At 34.8% G+C, this 20,624-nt stretch overlaps 2 protein-coding genes across 2 annotated transcripts; both read right to left on the bottom strand.

The window, feature by feature from the left end:
* Nucleotides 1-6,224: 6,224 nt before the first annotated feature.
* On the bottom strand, nt 6,225-7,982 carry LOC117781888 (damage-control phosphatase ARMT1). Its single transcript, XM_034618770.1, has one exon. The coding sequence runs from the start codon at nt 7,882-7,884 to the stop codon at nt 6,457-6,459; it is 1,428 nt and encodes a 475-aa protein (XP_034474661.1). The 5' UTR covers nt 7,885-7,982; the 3' UTR covers nt 6,225-6,456.
* A 10,778-nt stretch (nt 7,983-18,760) lies between these two features.
* LOC117781889 (techylectin-5A-like) lies at nt 18,761-20,086 on the bottom strand. Its single transcript, XM_034618771.1, has 3 exons — nt 19,934-20,086; nt 18,983-19,885; nt 18,761-18,921 (listed from the first exon to the last, which is right to left on the bottom strand). The coding sequence occupies exons 1-3, from the start codon at nt 20,062-20,064 to the stop codon at nt 18,852-18,854; spliced, it is 1,104 nt and encodes a 367-aa protein (XP_034474662.1). The 5' UTR covers nt 20,065-20,086; the 3' UTR covers nt 18,761-18,851.
* Between the last annotated feature and the right edge of the window lie 538 nt (nt 20,087-20,624).

Genomic DNA, 20,624 nt, shown 5'->3' with positions numbered 1-20,624 from the left:
TGGCCTCATGATGCTCTTTTCAATTTGCCAAATCTTAATAGTTGTGGGAATGCGCATTTCAATTTTGATTTCCAATTTGATTTCACTTAAAATGATTTCTTTTGATTCAAGTTCAATCATCTAAGAAAATTTGCTATGAAGTAAGATTTCAATAATTTCTTGATACTTATTGATATGGTTTCGTATTACTGAGAAATAGCTGCATGTCTTGAATGAAGAACACCTATGGCTTAGTTATTGCTTTGATGTCCATTCGACTGCAAGTATGGGAAATTGGAAAAAGTTCCCAGAAGAGAAATTGACTAGTTACTGAAAACTGAAAATGTGAAGGAAATATGTTATAGTAAGATGAATTGCCTTAATATTTAATCATCATTATAGAAATACTTTAACTAAACTTTATTTTAATTCGAGCTTATTTTCGATCGCTAGATAAGAGTACCTCTTATTTATTATTAAAAATAGCAAAAATAAAACTCGAAATTAATTTTAATATAAATATCAAACATATTTCAGACCCTCTATGAATATCTCTAGGTGATTTTGAGATACAGCTGTGAAATTTAATAACAAAAAAAACCTCTAAACGAGGTAAAAGTCTAGTGACGAAAGCAATTTCTAGACCCAAAATTTCTGATATCCAATTTTGTGACGAACAAAATTCAATTTAATCTAAAAATTTTAAATAAAAATATAAATTAATATAAAAAAACAAAAATTGGCATTGTGTGACCGATGTGTGACCGATGTTTCCAAAATTCCCGAGAATACTGACTGAGTCCAAATTGTCATATGTTTATATAGCCAAATACATATACATTCTATATTCATAACATCTTTGAACTATGCAATTTATGAAAGCTTTCCAAGAATTCAGAAGTAAACGTATAAAAAATATAAATTATACGTATATTTATGAATTTTTTATATAGACATAAAAAACATAAAGTGCGAATAAACTAGTCTAAAATGCACGACTATCAGATAACCTGCATTTGGAAAATTATGTACTTACAGACACTTATGTACAAACAAACAGTGTGAGAAGAGAAACGGAAAAGACATTTTAACACTTATGGACAGAGTTCTATAATATTAATTCTATATATTTAATTTTTTTGTTAGTGTAATGTAATGAATGATTTTATTTGTAAGAACTAAGATAAACGGAATTTAGACGCAAGCCATTTAATATATTATTTTTTTCTACAAGAGACAAATATTTTCCTGGATATCTACTGGGTTCATCATCAGAGCGTAATTTATTTTCAGTATACAACGAGACTGAAATTTCTTTTCAAGTGTGCCAAAACTCAAGACTATTTTCTGGGTCGGTGGGCAGCGTGCCAAAATTCTTTAAAAAGCTTGAGCTGCATATATCCATAATGCTTATGCTTATACATATCTGTATGTAAATGTGTGGTGTCTGTAGATATTATAGATATCACTTAGATAGGAGCGTTTATACGAACGGACAGGCTGATTGAACTTGACAGTTTTACTCATCAAAAATGTGTTGGGTTGGCGAAATAATTAATTAAAATTAAACTTTAGTTACTCAAATAATTGGCATCATTATTAAATATTTAAATTATAGCTTAATGCCAATTAGCTTGAAATTTAAATATTTCCTAACAAGGTTTATTAAAATTGTAAAACCAATTTTAAAGTAATTAAATTAAACTTCATTCTCGACACTTACACATAAGATGTTCTCCATGGTCACTTTTAATCCTATTTTCAATTATTTTATTATTTTTTGTAGGAAATGTTTCCTATCGTTGTCATCTCTATTTTGTCTCAGTTCAAAACTATCTGTATGACTCACATGATAGTTGAAATAGTTATCCCCCTTTCGATAATTATTCAATGTTTGAGTTCATTTTATATTTTTGGGGTGTAACATTTTGATAAGCAATGTGATGGATATAAATATAAATATATTCATTGATTCAATATTCACACCTTGCTTATAGCTGGAGCTGCCACTCAATAAAAAAAACCAACGGGCTAGTCGAGTGCACTTGACTGTAGGATACCCTTTGCCGAAAATTTGATACCCTTTCAGAGCTCTGTATTAAATTTTCGACCGATTTATTCTATGGAAGCTATATAACGTTGTCATCCCGTTTTAACCATATGGATTTAAAGATATAGCTGAGTCTAAAACTAACAAAGTTTTTATACTAAGCAATTATACAATGTGTGAACTTTGACCCCGAATTTGACCCCTAGGTCTTACGGTTTGGCCTATGTAATGACCAGTGAATCATTCAGTGAGTCATTACAAGGAGTTTTATATACGTGTATGTAGAAGAAGATGGGGTAAACTAAGCTCAAACAACTCAAAAGTGAACAAATTGTTGTTGTTGATTCCCATTTGCCAGCTGGTTCAATGTTGCATACCTGCGCACAGCTTAAAGCCATTGAAATTGGGTGGTGGAAATCAAAGCCATAATCATCACCATCACCTGGCCTGTCCCCTTCACTCAACTCCTCTTTCCTCCTGTTCTCTGCTGCTGATAAAGTTTTCAACCCTCCCCAGTTGCTGTAAATCAGACAAAAGCACCGGCAACAACCTGGTAACTGGTGAACTGCGAACTGGTGATTTTTACTGGTGAAATCCGGAGTCGGGGTGGAATTTTATTTTCAAGGGCGCATCTGCAGTGGGAAACATTCAACCCCACCCCAAAAACACAACCAAGTGGACAACAGCCAGTTGCTTTCTTTCATTCGAGAAGCTGCTTCTGGTTCTGATTCAGCCTTTGTTAGATATTTGTTTTTGTTTTTATTTTTATTTTTACTTATTCTGCAGCTGCGCAGTTGATCGTCTAACTTTGGGGTGGCTTTTTATCGGTGGGAACAAAAGTGAACTCAAGTTTTTGCTTGGCCCGTTTCCTGTGTTCCATTTCCCAGTTCGTATCCCGACAACAACATTGCAATGTTGCTGATTAATTGCTCAAATTTGGGAATGAGAACTGTACCTGAGATTTATGTGCATCGGAATTTATTTCTTTATTTCCTTTTTGAATATTGGCCTCATGATGCTCTTTCAATTTGCCAAATCTTAATAGTTGTGGGAATGCATTTCAATTTTGATTTTAATTTGATTTCACTTAAAATGATTTCTTTTGATTCAAGTTCAATCATCTAAGAAAATTTGCTATGAAGTAAGATTTCAATAATTTCTTGATACTTATTGATATGGTTTCTGTATTACTGAGAAATAGCTGCATGTCTTGAATGAAGAACACCTATGGCTTAGTTATTGCTTTGATGTCCATTCGACTGCAAGTATGGGAAATTGGAAAAGTTCCCAGAAGAGAAATTGACTAGTTACTGAAAACCTGAAAATGTGAAGGAAATATGTTATAGTAAGATGAATTGCCTTAATATTTAATCATCATTATAGAAATACTTTAACTAAACTTTATTTAATTCGAGCTTATTTTCGATCGCTAGATAAGAGTACTCTTATTTATTATTAAAAATAGCAAAAATAAAACTCGAAATTAATTTTAATATAAATATCAAAACATATTTCAGACCCTCTATGAATATCTCTAGGTGATTTTGAGATACAGCTGTGAATTTTAATAAAAAAAACCTCTAAACGAGGTGTCTAGGACGAAAATTTCTAGACCCAAATTTCTGATATCAATTTTGTGACGAATAAAATTATTTAATCTAAAAATTTTAAATAAAATATAAATTAATATAAAAAACAAAATTGGCATTCGGCACTGTGAGTAAAAAGGGTGATCTTCTTTGTACATAAAAATAACTTTTTGCGCAGTGCCGAATGCCAATTTTCGTTTTTTTATATTAATTTATATTTTTATTTAAAATTTTTAGATTAAACTGAATTTTGTTCGTCACAAAATTGGATATCATAAATTTTGGGTCTAGAAATTGCTTTGTCACTAGACTTTACCTCGTTTAGAGGTTTTTTTGTGGATATCAGAAATTTTTGCAATTGCTTTCGCTTTTGACATTGTAACTTTATCATTAATGCAGGCAAATAGTAAAATAAAAAAATTTAGTTGTTGAACGTATTTCATATTTAAAAAATTTTTTTTCTTGAATTATAAAGAAAAACTAGGGGGCCCCGCCCCCTGCTCGCCTTGCTCGCGTTGCTGCAGCTGAGCATACTATACTGTCGGAGACCTCGTACTTACTATGAAAAAAAAAGTTTTTCATACTAAGACTTGGATTTCACCCGATCGGTCCTATGACAACTATATGATATAGTGGTTCCGATTAGAACCAACTTTGTTCAGGATATATAAGTCTTAAATAAATGCATATTCTATTAGTTTGGTTACGATATCTAGTAAAATAAAAAAGTTTTTCATACTAAGACTTAATATTGGACCGATCGGTTCTATGACAGCTATATGATATAGTGGTCCGATTTGAACCAACTTTGGTCAGGATATAAAACCAAGTTAAATGCATATTGTATTAGTTTGGTTAAGATTTCATTAAACAAAAAAGTTTTTCATACTAAAACCTAATTTTTACCCGATCGGTCCTATGACAGCTATATGATATAGTGGTCCGATTTTAACCAACTTTGGTCAGAATATATAAAACCAAGTTAAATGCATATTGTATCATTTTGGTTGAGATATCTCATAAAACCAAAAAGTTTTTCGTACTAAAACGTGATTTTCGACCGATTGATAAATGTATTTATTCACTTAACAGGTAATATCTTCCGAACCCCTCAACCAAAATTTATGTTATATATATTAAAAAACGCGAAATTGTACGTATTACAACATATTAAAATTTAACAAAAATCGTTAGAGCCGTTTTGTCAGAAATCGCCAAAATGTAAGCTAAAAAACTTGATTTCACCTGTAAAATGCTACCTGAGTACTTTAGAAAAAAAGTTTAAAGGTACGCCTAAAAGCCCTCAAACACACCTTTCTAATGATATATAGAACATATCTGTAGCTTCTATGGTTTGGAAACTGTTGAGGTTTAAATTTTTGCGGGATTTAGCGTTTTCCCGCTAAACTAGCGGAAATTGAAAAGTCGTAGAACAAACATTTCTAGATTTTTGAAAAGGAATCAATCCCCATCATTACATTTAAGCTTCTTTAGCGCTTTGATGCAAACAGACAAACAGACAAACAGACAAACAGACAAACAGACAAACAGACAAACAGACAAACAAACTGACTTTTCATTTCATTTTGAGAAGTCCACTAAAATTTTCAAATTTAATTATCTTTTGAACCAGTTATCGGATTTGGGTGATTGAGGTATCAATCGACGCGTATTTTTAAGTAGAATTTTTAAAAAATAAAAAATTTTACCAAAAAGCCCCAACGGCCCCATAAGCTGCAATTATCAAAATTTTTTCCTCCCACTTACACCCCGTATCTCATGACCCAGGTTGGTTAGAAAAGTTTTAGTACGCCATTTTGTAAGTTAGAACTAAACCTGTCGATCGGTATATAACTCGATCTGATCGGACAGTCGTAGCAAATTTTCCAACTTAGCTGTATATATAGTTAGTCGCCTTTCGCACCCTTCGTGCTGCTTTCGTCACTAACGCGAACTGCCGTCCGCAGTGATGAGAGTAGCTTAAACTATTAGCTTTTTAAAGTTAAAAGTTGAAAAGCGCCGGAGTTTTATAGTCTAACTACAGAGTTTAAAATTGAAATTAAGTAATAATTTAGTTTGTTTAGAAAATTGTTTTCTTTTCTACATGTAATTGCTATACTCAGCTACACTATTTTTTCCATTTTACTATTCATTTTAAATTCTTGCTTAATATTATATTTTCATAAATTTTTACTTTCTTTGGATTAACTTAATATTTTGCACACATACGATGCTCTGAGATCATCTGCATATTTTGCTGGACATTTAATGCAGCTCTCTGTTGATTTTCTGAACTTTCCATTTTCAATTGACCACGAGGCCGGAGGGCAGTTACTCTCGCTGACAAATCGAGGCGCATGTGCGCCACATCAATAAAACCAACAGCATTAGTCACTCGGCAATTGGCCAGATGGAGCTGCAGATGGAGCTGCAGGCCATGTCAGGTTCAGATTAGACCAGTGTGAGCTCAACTTAAAGAAGAAATGCAGGTGGCAAACACACACACAACACACACACGTACACAACACACCTTAAGGCACAACCCAAATAAACTCCTCTTTCGCAGCAGCTTGTGGGCGTAACGATGCGGTTTGATTTGAACAAAATGCGCTGACAAATTTGGAGTCATTTATTTTGGTCATTGTGAGTTTTCTACGCTGGCAGCGTAATGCAAATTAAGACATTGCCAAATCCCCCCGCCCTCTCTCATTGCTGCCTCACGCCATCTCTTTTGGCCAGTAGCATTTTGTGTATTAAATAAAACTTACAGAAATATATTCAAAATAATTTCACAGCTGATTACGAAATGAGCAGAAGGAGGAAGTTTGAAATGTAACTTTATTTCTTACACATTCCAAGCTCGGTTACCTCCCTGGAGGAGGCAGTTAGTGTCCTCTCCATTGAGGTGCCCGGATGTTGCCAGCAATCGCATTTGCATTTTAAGCTATCTGTGTATTGGATGACCCCATAGTTGCCCGAGATCATCCAGGTGGGATCGATCCTCAGCAGATGATCAGCTGTGCCCTCGGGCAGACCACAGATGACCTCGCATTTGACAGTACGCATGGCACAGATATTTGTGGGTCGAAATCCGCGTAAACAGGTGATAAACTCCTCCGTGGAGTCCCAGATGTAATCGCCAAGCAGCTTGCGATAGTTGAGATCCCCCTTGAAGATCGCCACCTCCCCGTGTGATAACAGTTTATACAAACTGAGACTGGAATCGACCATGACAAAGTAGGACTGCGGTCCCGTCCAGAAATATGACTTTGGGGATATGACAATGCGATTCTCCATCATCAGACGATTGATTTTGTGGCCCATGTGGGAGATCAGCTCGTTGGCATGATCCATTAAATATTGTACAGTCCATTCGACATCACTCTGCATCACATCCGATATATACCAGGGTATTGCCTTGACATGCATTCGCACCTGAGTCGCCAGTCGATGATCGATCATATATTCCATGAGCAACAGATCGGTAAACAGTTCAAATCCGGCATTATCGCAAATGTAATCCACAATGATTTCCTTTTGTCCCTTGACCTTCATCAGGCAATTCCACACTAAGATGGAATCGTCAACGAGAATACGTTTATCCAAATTGGCGACATGGGTTAATACATCGATGTTGCAACTATCTTCATGGACACTGAAGGGATACGCACTCAACTGCAACTCAAAGTGATTGCTCCACAAATTGATGTGCATCAGTTTGCTAAAGGATGCAAAATCCTTGCTCAGGTTTCTGGTGGCCTCAGTTAGACTAATGATCGCACGTTCGCTGATTTTCAGATGCTCCTGCTTCAGATCCATGAAGTAATCAAAGTTTGTCAAGTGTTTGCTGCTCTCAAAGAAGGAAAAGAGACGTCTGTACAAATAACACTCGGCATGCAACCAACAGGCGCGAAAATAGGACTTTTTTGGATGCGGAAGCTCCGATAGAAATGCATTCCATTCGGCTTTATCCGGCTCATTGCCATAGAACAGTGCAAATTGACGATCACGACTTAATTCCCTCTTCAATCGTTCAATCGAATGTGTGATCATGTGAATATCCTTCCACACTTCCGGGCCGTACAATTTAACCAAATCCTGCTCATTACTGTGCAACGTATTCACAACTTGCTGCATTATTCCTGGCATTCGGGATTGTAGTGCCACGTAGGCGAAACTCTGCTTAAATCTTCCCGAGAGCAGTGAGTGACGTGGAGTTGCCACATCCAAAAGTTCCGAGTTCTCCGATCCTCTACTTGTCCTCATCCTGCGACCTTTTGGAAGAGATTGACGGTATTGCACATCTGAGACTCCTCTGGCTTTCAGCTTGAATTTGGTGGCTAAGGCCAAGGAACCCCAATTTCTTCGATTCTGGTTTAATACTCTATAAATTTTGATTATTAAAGCAAAGTTGTTAAGCTTTGATTTTATGAAATTATGCTACAAAGGATAAGAAAATTGTCTCAACAGTTGAGCTAGAGAATAAATTTTAATCAGAGATTTATTGATCTTACAATAAAAAGTCTACAATTTTCGGTAATTAAAATGTAATAAATTTTAAAGCTTCTATGTATCATATAATTTCATGAATATTTTTTAAAGAAATAGATAATTATTCAAAATAATACGTTGATTTTTAAATTCATTTTATGGTTCTAAAAAAATGTGTGAGCAACAGTTGTTTTAGTATTTAGTTTCTATAAAAAAACATGATTGAATATTTATATTGTATTATAAGTAATATTATATTATATTATAAGTGAATTAAATAAAATCTGTAATTTGTATTAATTTTTTTATTTGGTGAAAGAAAAAATCTTTTGCTGCTTTCATTTTCTTTTTATATCAATCTATTCTTTTTGTGCCATTTTAGTAAGTAGTATATTTTATTTTTTTGAATTTCAATCACTTTCTTTTCACATGTATTGAATGTCCATTTTGTAAGTTAGATCTTCTTCACTTTATCTACATCTCATTTTATTCCCATTTTTTCCAGTGATATTAATAGTGATTAGTAAATAGAATGTGATCTTTACAACTGTGGGAACGATCTCAACTTAAGGGATACATCGTTGTTTTCTTCCTTCCTTCCTTCCTTCCGTTGCCCAGGTGTTCGGACATGTCCGAGGTTAGTTTACACCATTCTCAATGCCAAATGAGATTTGCATAATTCTCGAATAGATGGGATAACACTTGCGTGTTGTCATCCGGTTGGGGAAAATCATAGCAAAAGGGTTGAATTCGGGTTAAGGAAGTGGATCGCATTGCATTGCATTTGATGTTTGTAATTTGCATTCGTTTACCATAATTGTCACATGTTAATAAACAAGTTCCAGAAGAAGAATAAGAAGACTGCGATGGGAAATGTCTGAAAATGGTTCAAGGTACCTCAGGTTAATGCTATGCTAATGTGGCAAGGTGTGCACTTCCTCTGACAACCCTTTACTTCCACACACACATCTACAACTCTACACACTTAATTATTATTATCATTTTTTTTTTTATTCCATATCATGAACTGCGGATGACGCAAGTGTTCTTTATAGATTTGGCAAGAAAGAGGAAAGGTAACCGAATCAAACTCGATACGTACTGATATGATTTTTTTTTATTTTTATGTTGTTTACTCATGACACACACATGGATTTAGGAGTATTTTGTCCCCTTTTCAATGCCTATCAGACATAACTGCGTCAAAACAGAAAAAGTTGCGCCTTTAGCTGAGCTCATTAAGACCGTGCACCTTAGATGCCTTCCACTGCGTCCAGGTGTTCCATAGAAATCGAAAACTTCCCCCCGTGTTATACCGGTTGTATCTGCTCAACTTTTGTCGACTGCACCACCAGACTGACTATCTTCTAGCTACACATGTCTTCTTCTGCTTCTTCTCAAGGTGCTCGCTTCAACCTCAATAGTGAGTCGTTACTTTTTGAACAACTGTAGGGATTTGTAAAGCGGGGAGAGGAAAGAGGGGAGGCAGGTTTGTCATGTTTTCAATTGCGTTGCTTTCTGAAACTCAAAAGCAGCTGCGCAATATTTGTGGCAACTTTTGGCATGTGCCCAACAATGCGGAATAAGTTCACTTTTCCTTTGGAGCTGCGGGTTGGGGGTAGTTTCCCCAAAGAGCCCAAAATCCCAAAGCAGGTCCAGAAGCTGCCCAGTATATTGCGTAGTTACAGCACAATTATTTTCTTTGTCAATTTACATTCCACATATTTTCGAAATAATATTCAATTCTTAATAAAAGAACCATTACTGAAGTAATTAGAATTGATTTAATTATTTAAAACACTTTTTTGATTTTTATATTATTAAGTTTAATATACATACTATGTAGATACATATATAATTGAAATCGATATAATTTAGCAGGCAACTTTTTCATTTCAATTTCTCTAATAATGTTAGTATAATTTAATATTTATGACAGAAATTACTTTAGTACTAAAATTAAATTTATTATTTTTTATTCTTTCGCAGTCATTTCAATAGTATCTATAGATCCCATACATATAAGCAGTTCAAGTTTTTATATAATTTTGGCACGCTGCCTTCCAATCCAGAAAACAGCCTTGAGTCTTGGCACACTTGATAAGAAAATGTGTGCCAAAAAATTAATCACGATCAGATGATGAACTCAGATGATATCTAAGAAAATATTTTACTCTTAATTTTCCCAAATTAAATCTTACATTACAATTCTTACGGTTTAAATTAATACAATACAGCCAATACAATTACATTTTGGGCACTAACAAAAACGTAAGCTTACCCAATATAGACCAAGATTACCCAAAGCTTGACATTCTGGAGTTGTGAACATAAGATTTAAAATGTCTTTTATATTAGTTTTCTCGTTACTGTCCGTTATGTGTCTGCAAGTTGGTAAATTTGTAGAGGCAGGGTATCTGATAGTAGTGCATTGTAGACTAGTCCCGTCCCACTTGTTGTTTTTTATTTAATGTCTAATAATATGCTATATTACTTCATCAGTTCTGGCACTGTTTAACCAACTCATAGATATTATATGCTTATGCTTTGATTATATGAACAAGGAGAAATAGAGGGCACTGTGTCTGCATAGTTTAAATATATTATAGAAATAGATTGTATAGTCAGTCACAATGTTGTGGAAATCAATTTGTCTATTCATTATAAAGAGTACATTATCTTCGTACTCTCAAGCCACTCGAATCTCCGATCTTAATATGACGAATTTACTTCTGTCAATAAATGATCAATTACCCGAGTTGAAATTCGTAGTGATGTATCACATTCATATAAACTTAACTTAATTTAAAGGCAATGGAAAAGCACAGCGAATTTTGTTTTCAATCAAGGAGTTTTTTCTGATATAAAGCACGACACGAGTACATTTCTAATAGATTATACAGACATAAAAGCTTCGATGGGATGGCTGTAAATAGCTGTGGTATATGCTATAAAGTTTATAGTATAAGCATATGTATTTAGAAAGCACTTGGCAACAATCAGGTACTTAAAGAGTTGATCAGGCATTAGGCAAAAGTAGTGTCTAAATTATGGTACAAATTAAATGAGCTGAGTATCGAGTTTGTAGTAGGAGTATCTAAGTAACTGAGTAACTTTGGGTGAATTTGCCAATTGGCAGTTGACATAAACCTTTCGCTGAAAATGCCGCCAAAGGCGCTGACAAGTGGCCAAGAGCTAACGGCAAAAAGGTCAACATTTCGTAATCAGTTTATGTTGTGCGAGTGTGTGTGTGTGTGTGTAAGTGTGCACACGTAACCATAAGCATGTCATCCTATACTTCAGCAAGACACCAGGAGACTGGAAGACTGGAAGGCTGAGGCTGGGTGAGGCAGGCGAATGGCACTGTCAACTGGCCAGCCACATTTGTGGCACAACAACAGCAACAACAATGCAACACATTCGCCAACTGACCAAGTGGCCAACAACAAGCAACAGCAACAACAACAACAAGGAGAAGTAGTAGTTATAGCAGTTGTATTAGATATGTATATTCAAACGACTATCACCCGCTAAAATTCAAATTCAAATTTGCTTAAAACCCCACACCATCGAACCACTGAACCACTGAACGACCACAAAAATTAGCCATCGACTTGGGCGCTAATCTGGTTTTAAACTGCGACCAGGCAACCGCTGCCACGATGCGGGTGTGTTCCACAAAACGCAGCCTGCCCCAGCCCAGACACAGACACAGTCCATGCCACACCACACCACACCACAGTCAACACTATAGACCTAGGCACCGTCTGGTCAGCTTGGGCACAGTCGGACCAAGAGACAGACAGACAGATAGACGGTCGTTTGGCCATCGCTGACCAACCAGTTTGTGGCACCCGCACCTGGCCAACTGCCCAACTTACGACTTGCAACTAAACAACAACAGCAACCAAGTATTGCCCCTGCCCAACCAGCTGCCTGTCCTGTCTCTGTCTCTGTCCCTGTTCCTGCCCTACCCTGTACAATCCCAGTCCCCATCCCAATCCCAGTCGCACTTACATATTTGTTCTTAGTGAAAATGCGTTCGTTGCACATCATTTAGCTTAAATATATTTAATATTTATTTTTACAATTTGCTTTCTAATATCTTATCTTTTAACTAAAATGTATTTAAACGTTTTTAAATACTGAAACTTATGTGTAATTTAGTTTTTTAGGTACACAATTTATTTCGATGCATATTTTTTTTCGAAATGTCAAAGGCTAATAACTTTTATATGGAGAGTTTTAAATTCGGTAAAGTTTTGACCTTAACAAGTTCAATTTTTGTTTTCCGAAAACATTACATTCATAGAATCGAATTATTTAAAGTGTTGTTTTTTCTATTTTTGGCGCTAGGAGTGTAAATTTGTTAAGCTAATAATCTTTATATGCAGAATCTATAATGAGACCAAATAATGATTAAAATTACATTCATTATGAAAATCTGGTTAGATTTAACATAAATATAAACGTGACAGCACTGACCAAATAAATGCAATTTTCCATTAAATTATTTTTAAATTTATATTTACATTCTTTATTTTTTTAATTTTAACCTATGTACACAAAATTATTATCATTAGTATGTTTCATGCTACTTCAAGGTGCAGACAGTATTTACAAATTATATTTTATCACTTTGTCACTATAAATCTAGCCGAAAGTGAATACTAGAACAGTTCTGTATGCATTTTAATTCTTAGATTTATATAACATTTGAAACGAATATTCTTTTTGAAATCTATATGTTTTATTTCAATAAATTATATATCATTATCAATATTATTTATTTATTTATTTGATTATTCCGGCTTGTTCTCAATATTTAGAATTGTTAAACCCTAACTTACATTGCGCATTTTATCATTTATAAATCTAACAATCTTCTAAAAATTATAACTAATGTATTCTTAAATATTTTCTGTATATTTATTAACTTGTTCATTGGCTCACCTTAAAACGAAAGCTTTCAATAGCCTCCACTTCTAAGGATATAAAACTTATTTTATATTTGCAGTTAATTTTAGTTGTTTATGCTGTTGTGTCTGCACTGTGATGTGGCAAGTGCTTCGCGAGTCCCATGAAATACACTTGAGTGGTTTTTAATTTTGCTAGTTATTAAATAACGCCATAAAGATATGAAATATGGGTCTATGATCTTGTGGATAAACATTATACCAAGGAGTTGCAAAGTGCAATAAAAGTGCAAAAGGAAATGCAATAGATTGAGGTTTATTAGTCATATACCTAAAAACGAAGAGCATTTATGGACTTTTAATTGATGTTTGGATTGCTAATAAATGAACACAAATAAATATTCGATGTGCAATAAAAACTAATAAACAAATCGACACCTATTTGGTCAGATTAAGTGCACAAGTTGTGAATTTGTTTAGGCCATTTGTTTAAATTTGACTTTCATCGCAAGATTATTAAAAGTGAGTGCAACTGAATAATAAACCTGTTTCAGCAAGTGATAAACTATTGAATTTTGAGACAAGGCTTCTATTTAAAAACAAAATCTTTCCTTTATTTGTCCTATGAATAATCTCATATAGTAATTGTTTTTTTTTTCTTTTTAAATGAGACAGATACAAACTCGTGCCAAAGACAAAAGTGCGATGTAATTCGTCTACTCAACGCCAGAGTGCGATTTGCTGATTAGCAACACTCTTTCAGTCATATTCTGAAAGCCCAATTACAATGGCCAACAAGACAAACGGCCAAACAGTTGCGGTCGTTGTTGTTGTTTTCCTTTTCATTTTTGGCCACGTGAACACCCTTATGCAAAACAAATCAAAACAGCATTAAAAGTCGTAAATCTGTGCCAAAAAAAAACCATTTCGGCCAAGTCAAGTCTCAACTCGGCTGCTTAACAACAAAAGCGACTGTGCAGCATGTGCCATAGACCAGGCCCAAAACCGAAAACCGAAACCTCTTGGCCAAAAAGCGACACTTGGCCACTCGAGACGCCGACTGCCGACTGATAAAATATGAGACACTGGGGCAGACAGTCAAATGGACAGAGGGTGGCTTGAAGGCTTGAAGGGGGATTTTGCCATGATTCAGTGGAAAACTAGCCAACAAAAAGTATGAAAATAAAAAGAGGAAATACATTGAGAGACTCGTATATAACTGACCAGACTCTGACGCTCAGGAGGCTGTTGTTGCTGTTGTTGTTGTTGTTGTTGGTTATTACTGCATTACCAATGACAGGCAGCCACCGCCGAGACGCCACCTAGCGGTACGAATGAGGCAACTAACCTACCTGTCAGCCCAACATATGAAAAGCCTTCGATTTAGCCGGCAACAAGACTCATATGCAGATATAACAAATACATAGATAGATATGTGGGTTCCTTTTGCGAAGACTGGCAAAATGTCATGAATTTGTTGTTGTTGTTGTTGCTGGTCTCAATATTTATTTATTTGCGAGTGCCGCGCTCAATGCATTAAAGGCAATAAAATAAATAAAAATTGAAATTGACTACGTCAGAAAATTTTGGCATTCATAATGCATGAGTTTTGATTTCTTAGCGACGTCAAAAGTTAACAAAAAAGAAAATATAGCTAAGAATAGGCTATGGATTAAACTGGACGATACTCTGTATATATATATATATAAATTTCAAAAAAGGTGTTTAAAAATAAAACCTATCACATTCTTCAAAACGAAAAAAAAATGATGTATCGTGCTTTAGCTCATAACATTTTCTTGCATAACTTTAAAGAATTTTAACAGATTATTCTCAAATTTTTAGAATACCTAGTAGTTATTCTATCATTTACGTTTATTATTTATTTAAAATTTAATTTTATATAATTTTAAAAAATGCTTGCCAGCTCAGAGAAAAATTAAACAATAATAATAATTTTCAAAAAAAATTTACTACAATTGACACAGCTGTCGCTGCTATTTAGCTTTTTGTACTACATTTTCAGGGTATCCGAATTTTCGATGATACGTGCTTTTCTAACTTATCACAATTTCGATCATACATTTAAGAATAACAACAGATTGTTCTGAAACTTTCAGAATATGTTGAAGATATTTTAAAAACTGCATATATTAATTATTTTGTATTTTATTTTCAAAATAAATACCTTTATATCATTTTAAAAAATGTATGCCAGCTCAGGGAAAATTTTATTATAATAAGTATTTTCATCAAATGTTACTACAATCGACACATCTATTGCTGCTATATAATTATAGTCCATATAACCTTTTTCCAGTCAACTTACTGGGTATACGAGCCAAAGTAAAGTGCAAAAAATCACTTAAGTTTGCTTTGAGTCCATTGCAGATTTATGTTAACTACTTGACTTGTTATAATTGGTATATTAAATGATTTAAAAGCTTGCCAATGCGCCAACACAAACAGAAATCAATTGAAGCAAGCAAAAGCCAGAGTCAAAGCTAAATCTTAAGCCAAATCCAAATCCAAATCCGCAGTCGACCATTTAAATATATGACTGTCTGTCTTTATAGAGAGGGTGTAGGCAATTGGGCACCGAAATTCATATTCGAAATGGAACTGTGACTGCATTTATATGTGACTGGATTCCCCCTGCCTGAAACTGGCTTAATATTATTTATGAGCCCAATGTGCGCGATATCACGTAATAATCACGCACATAAATGGCCAGTTAAATGCTGGAGACCTCTCGAGCTCTTAACGCTTTGTGGATGTGGTCAAAACTGTTGGCCAGGTTGCATTTCATATTTCATTTCAAGTGTTATTTGCAAAACATGTGCGATTGGGGCTGCAAATAAAAAATTAAGTAATAGATTTTGTCGCTGCGATAACAAAAAAGTGCTAAAATATTTTAAAACGCGTCAAAGTTAATTTATAGGACACATTTTAAAGCGAATTGGACCACCACGAGCTGCATGTGTGTGTGTGTGTGTGTCGATGTCTGCTGACTTGATCAGGCAGTTGACTAAAACGAAAGTTGATCTATCGATTATAATTATCAACTAGAAGTGCCAGACTATCAAATGTGTTCATAAGTAGGTAATTATTTGCATAAAAAGTGAGAGATGGGAATTTAATAAAATTAAGAGTGCTGGAAAAATATTCGGAAATCGGTTAAGTTTTGACAAAGTAATGACAGTTTAAAGATTAGGGAAAGGGTTATGAAAAAACTACCACACATAATGCACTGTAACTTTTAACTATTTAAATAGAAAACTTCTCTTCATCTCCGATTTGTTAATCATTTTTAGTCATTAACTCTCTGAGGTCTTTCTGAATCTATTTTTACTACACATCCTAAATTTATACACTGAGCCATTAAAATATTCTTAAGCTTAAACTATTGATATTAACTTTAACATTCAGTATTTTAATAATCTGATAAATGTTTATGCGAAGCAAAATGTTGTGGCTGTAGTTCGCTTAGTTTTTCTTTGTATGTGACAATGTGTTTACATTAATTTTGAACATGATTCAGCAACAGGGCAGGCAGATGGCCATTAAAATGTACTCACAGGCAGCCAGGCAGAGGATCGCTTGTCAATTGCTCTTCAATAGCAACAACAACAGCCACAACAACCACAACAACTACAAACAATTACATGAAAATTGCCAGCGATTGATGTTCATTGGCATTCGCAATAGGCCGTCATCATTTCAGTTTGTATCCACATCCACATCCAAGTCGAATTCCAAGTGAAATGCAAGCCGTGACTGCCTCAGCAACAACAACAACAACAACAATAGTTACAACCAGAACAACAACAACTGTCCAAGTCCATGTTGGAGTCAAAGTCAGAGCTGAGTTTCTGATGCTGCGAATGACAGTTGAATCACCTTCATTTTTAATGGAGACAAGTGTCAGTAATTTATGCACAAAGGCAGCTGAGTTACCAACAAGAGGGGTTGCTCAGTGACGTCGTAAGAGGGGGATGGAACAGTGAGCAGGGGCAGGGGGAAAAGGGGGGATGACCGCAACAAACAAGCGCAGAAATTGATGCACAAGTTAAACAAATTAAAATCGATTGTCGGCTCAAACAACACTCGACCATAACTGTGAACCTGAGACAAACAGAGACAAGGAGAATAAGAAAGAGAGAAAAGTACACTCTGAAAAATATGTCATTTTAAAATACCTAAAGTTATACCTTTTTGCTCTGAAAATATGAAGATTGCTCTGTACTAAAGTTCTTAAACTAAATATGAACCGATCGGAAGTTAAAAATTCTGACTGAACTGATTTCTATGACAGCCATTTGATATTATAATCGGATTTCAAAAAAACATAGTCGGAATATATAAGAACATGTGCAATATAAAATTTTTGAGTTTTGTTGAGATAACTCCGGAAAGAACCGAGTTCTTTATACAAAACTATTTAAGTTTTGTTTCGCACCTAAAAAAGATTCTATCAAATTTTATATGAAATTAAATGTAAGAATGTCTTGTACTTGAAAAGAGTAAATTTTTGGGATTAGTTAATAAATTTGGTGTACATAAACTAGTATGTTTTGATCTTTAATTACACAATACAATAAAAAAAAAAATATCATTTTAGGATGTACAGCATTGCGAACAGCAAAACTAGTCAGTTTTTGAGATCATTTGTACTTGACTATTCCATGTTGAAGAATGGAAACCTTGTCTTTTCTCTGAGTGTAAAGATCAGTGAGACCCAGCCTTAACCAGGGTCAGTTCCAGTGCGCGGGGTCAATGTGAATTGTGTGAAAATGACCGCGGTCAGTAGAAGATCAATTGACCACGACTTGACGACTCCACCAGCCTGTGGTCTCTCTATGAACTTATCCATGGTCTTTTTTCTCTGTCTCTCTCTGTCTCTTGGGTCCCTGGAGTATAAGCGATCTTGGCACTTCATTATTCACGCGCGTGCTTCGTTCAAGGCTCGCGGAAATGTCAATAGCAAATCACTTAATTTGTATGGCAATTTTCGCCCCAAACAGATCTCTAGAGAAACAACAACAAAAAAACATAAGCAGCAATTCAAGAAACGTGTAGAAAAGTGTAGTTGTTAGAGAAGAAGAAGAAATAAGAAAAAAGCGATCACGATGCCTTCAACTTGGACTTCACTTGGGCAAATTTGGTCAAATAATGTAGAAACATTATCCTTAGTCGGTATTCGTACTTGTACTTGTACTTTTGGCTGTGATTATTTTGTTGATTGCCCGCGGGGACGAATGCTTCGTGCTTTGGGTCAATCGGGTCAATAAAGTGCTGCAATTGCTGCAAGCTTCAAACCGCACAGATTTATGAGAAGCACATAGAAAGGCACATACTCGAGGCGAGTGAGAAATGACCTGCACTTAGTGAATTAATTACGGATATACTGAGGAAATAAATCAATAAAATTATATAGTTTCTGCTTGATATAAATGTTAATAGGAGAGGATATAAAGAAAGTCATTGAGTTACTAATTTTATTAGGATCATTGAAAGGAAATATCATTTTTAAATGTATTAAAAATAGTATCGGAAATTAAATTAATGATAAATAAGGCAAAGAAAAAGACAAGTTCATTGAAATGAGGATAGAGGTAAAGAAAAATAGAGAGAGGATAAAGTGAACATGAGAGATATATATAAAGAATGATAATTGTTTTTATTTAAAATCTCTATGAATATGCAGATTTAAGTAATGATAAAGTCATCTTAGCAAATTAAAGAATGGAATAGTTTTCCATGTAGTGAATGTTCAGTATTCACTTTTTTGGCCGTATCATCATAACCGCTCTCTTAAGGGAATAACTAAAACCATGAAAATCGTACCAATTGATGCCTTTGCCATATGTAGTCCTTGTAAATTCCCGTCAACTTGCTGAAAAAATTTAAATTTTTGAAAAAAAAAATGTAAGAAATCAATTAACATTTATTTCTACCTCCAGTGACAGCCATCGTGGTACCACCATCCGCCAGTGAGTAAGTTGGCACAGTGTACCTCTGGGTGGAGATCATTATCCCGATCAAATGTGCTGAACTTCTTGCCCATATGTTTTGAAAAGGAATCTCCAGCAGTTCCATTGGCTACACCCAAAGTGTGTAAGATATATTGCTGATTCTCGTCGCCAATTGCAAATTCATCGTATGTCTCAAATTTCTCAACTCCTTCGAAGTCCTCGAGAATCACAAGCAACTCTTGTTTTCTCTCCGCCGTCAACTCATGGATTTTGTCTAACCCCAAAAAGAATTCTCCACTCACTTCCCCAAATCCCTTTTGGTATTCAGTCCAGTTGCGATTGAACTCCACAGTCCCGTCCATTCTTCTCAAGATGATAGTCCATCCCCCTCCCCGAGTTTCCGCATCGCAGGCAACTTTAAATGGTTGACTGTTTATATTTGAGAGAAGTATGTTGTAGATCCCACTTGTCTTGGCCTCGGAACAAATGCGTGGTATAGGGCTTAAATTGTATTTATCTGATTCCTTATCAATGCCTCCTTTCTTCTGATCTTCTAGCTCCACTCTGAGTGATTGAATTTCAGTTCTAAGCGACTGAAAATCCAATTCTTTCTTAAGTAGATCATTATTTTGTCGTTCTAGCTCTGCTCTAAGGGATTTCATATCCGAATCTTTAACAGCTGTATCTTTTTTCAGTTGTTCCAGCTCCTCCCTAATAAACTGAATGTCTGTCGCCTTAACTAATCCATCTATTAACTTTCCTTGGCGATCCTTAACAAGTTCATCTATCAACTTCCCCTGTCTGTCCTGCTCCGCCTTGAGAAGTGCAAGATCCATCGCCTTAACAAGTCCATCCATAAAGTTTCCCTGATGTTCCAGCTCCGTCCTAAGAAATTTAATTAGTTTTAAAAGATTTTAGTCTTAAGGATTTTACCTCAGCTTCGATAATTGGGAACTAATTGAAACAAATAAATTCGTTTCATTATGTTCGGATAGGTGAATTGCCTCAGATAAAGAAAATAATGTATTTATTATAAAGAAAAGGCCAAATATTTTGAACAACATTTTGCATCCAATCTTTTTTAAATGCCAGAGAAGACTGACTACGTCGAAAACTGACAAGAGGCGAAGAAGTGAATTCTAAAAACTGATCGTATCCAGACATACTTGTATTTATGCTCGTGTTTATCTCTATAAATACTTAAAACTTGGCAGCCGTATGAGAATTGAGAATTCATGAATTATATCTGCTTTTACTTTTCACACATTGTATAGTCTCACTTATACATAAGCGAATAAAAACGATTTTTTTTATTTTTCTTCCTAAGTAAAATATTTTTTTCTATATATATTTTGAGTTCATTATCCGATCGAAATAAATCTTTGCCACACATCCAGATGCGATACTCATTAAGTGTGCCAAGTTCATGGATATTTGCTGCCTCGGATGAGAGCGTGCCAAATTCTATAATTAGCTTATATACATAGATACTGCTTATTTATATTCGTGCTAACAACATGATTATTAGATATTATAGATGTCACGGAAATTGTCTCGGTTGTTGTCACAGGTCTTATTTTTCTTTACATTAAATTAAAATTTAGAACCAATTAGATTATTAATA

Source organism: Drosophila innubila (genome assembly GCF_004354385.1).
Source record: "Drosophila innubila isolate TH190305 chromosome 2L unlocalized genomic scaffold, UK_Dinn_1.0 4_B_2L, whole genome shotgun sequence".
Classification (NCBI taxonomy): Eukaryota; Metazoa; Arthropoda; class Insecta; order Diptera; family Drosophilidae; genus Drosophila; species Drosophila innubila.
The sequence above is the reverse complement of the archived record's forward strand: the minus strand, read 5'-3'. Positions and strand labels throughout refer to the sequence as shown.

Bases quoted from the DNA above. Each gene is read 5' to 3' on its own strand.
- LOC117781888 (XM_034618770.1), bottom strand. From the start codon at position 7,884: ATGAGGACAAGTAGAGGATCGGAGAACTCGGAACTTTTGGATGTGGCA.
- LOC117781889 (XM_034618771.1), bottom strand. From the start codon at position 20,064: ATGTTGTTCAAAATATTTGGCCTTTTCTTTATAATAAATACATTATTT. The intron at 19,886-19,933 runs GTAAAATCCTTA...TAAATTTCTTAG, and splicing joins TCCCAATTATCGAAGCTGAG to GACGGAGCTGGAACATCAGG. The intron at 18,922-18,982 runs GTAGAAATAAAT...AAATTTTTTCAG, and splicing joins CACGATGGCTGTCACTGGAG to CAAGTTGACGGGAATTTACA.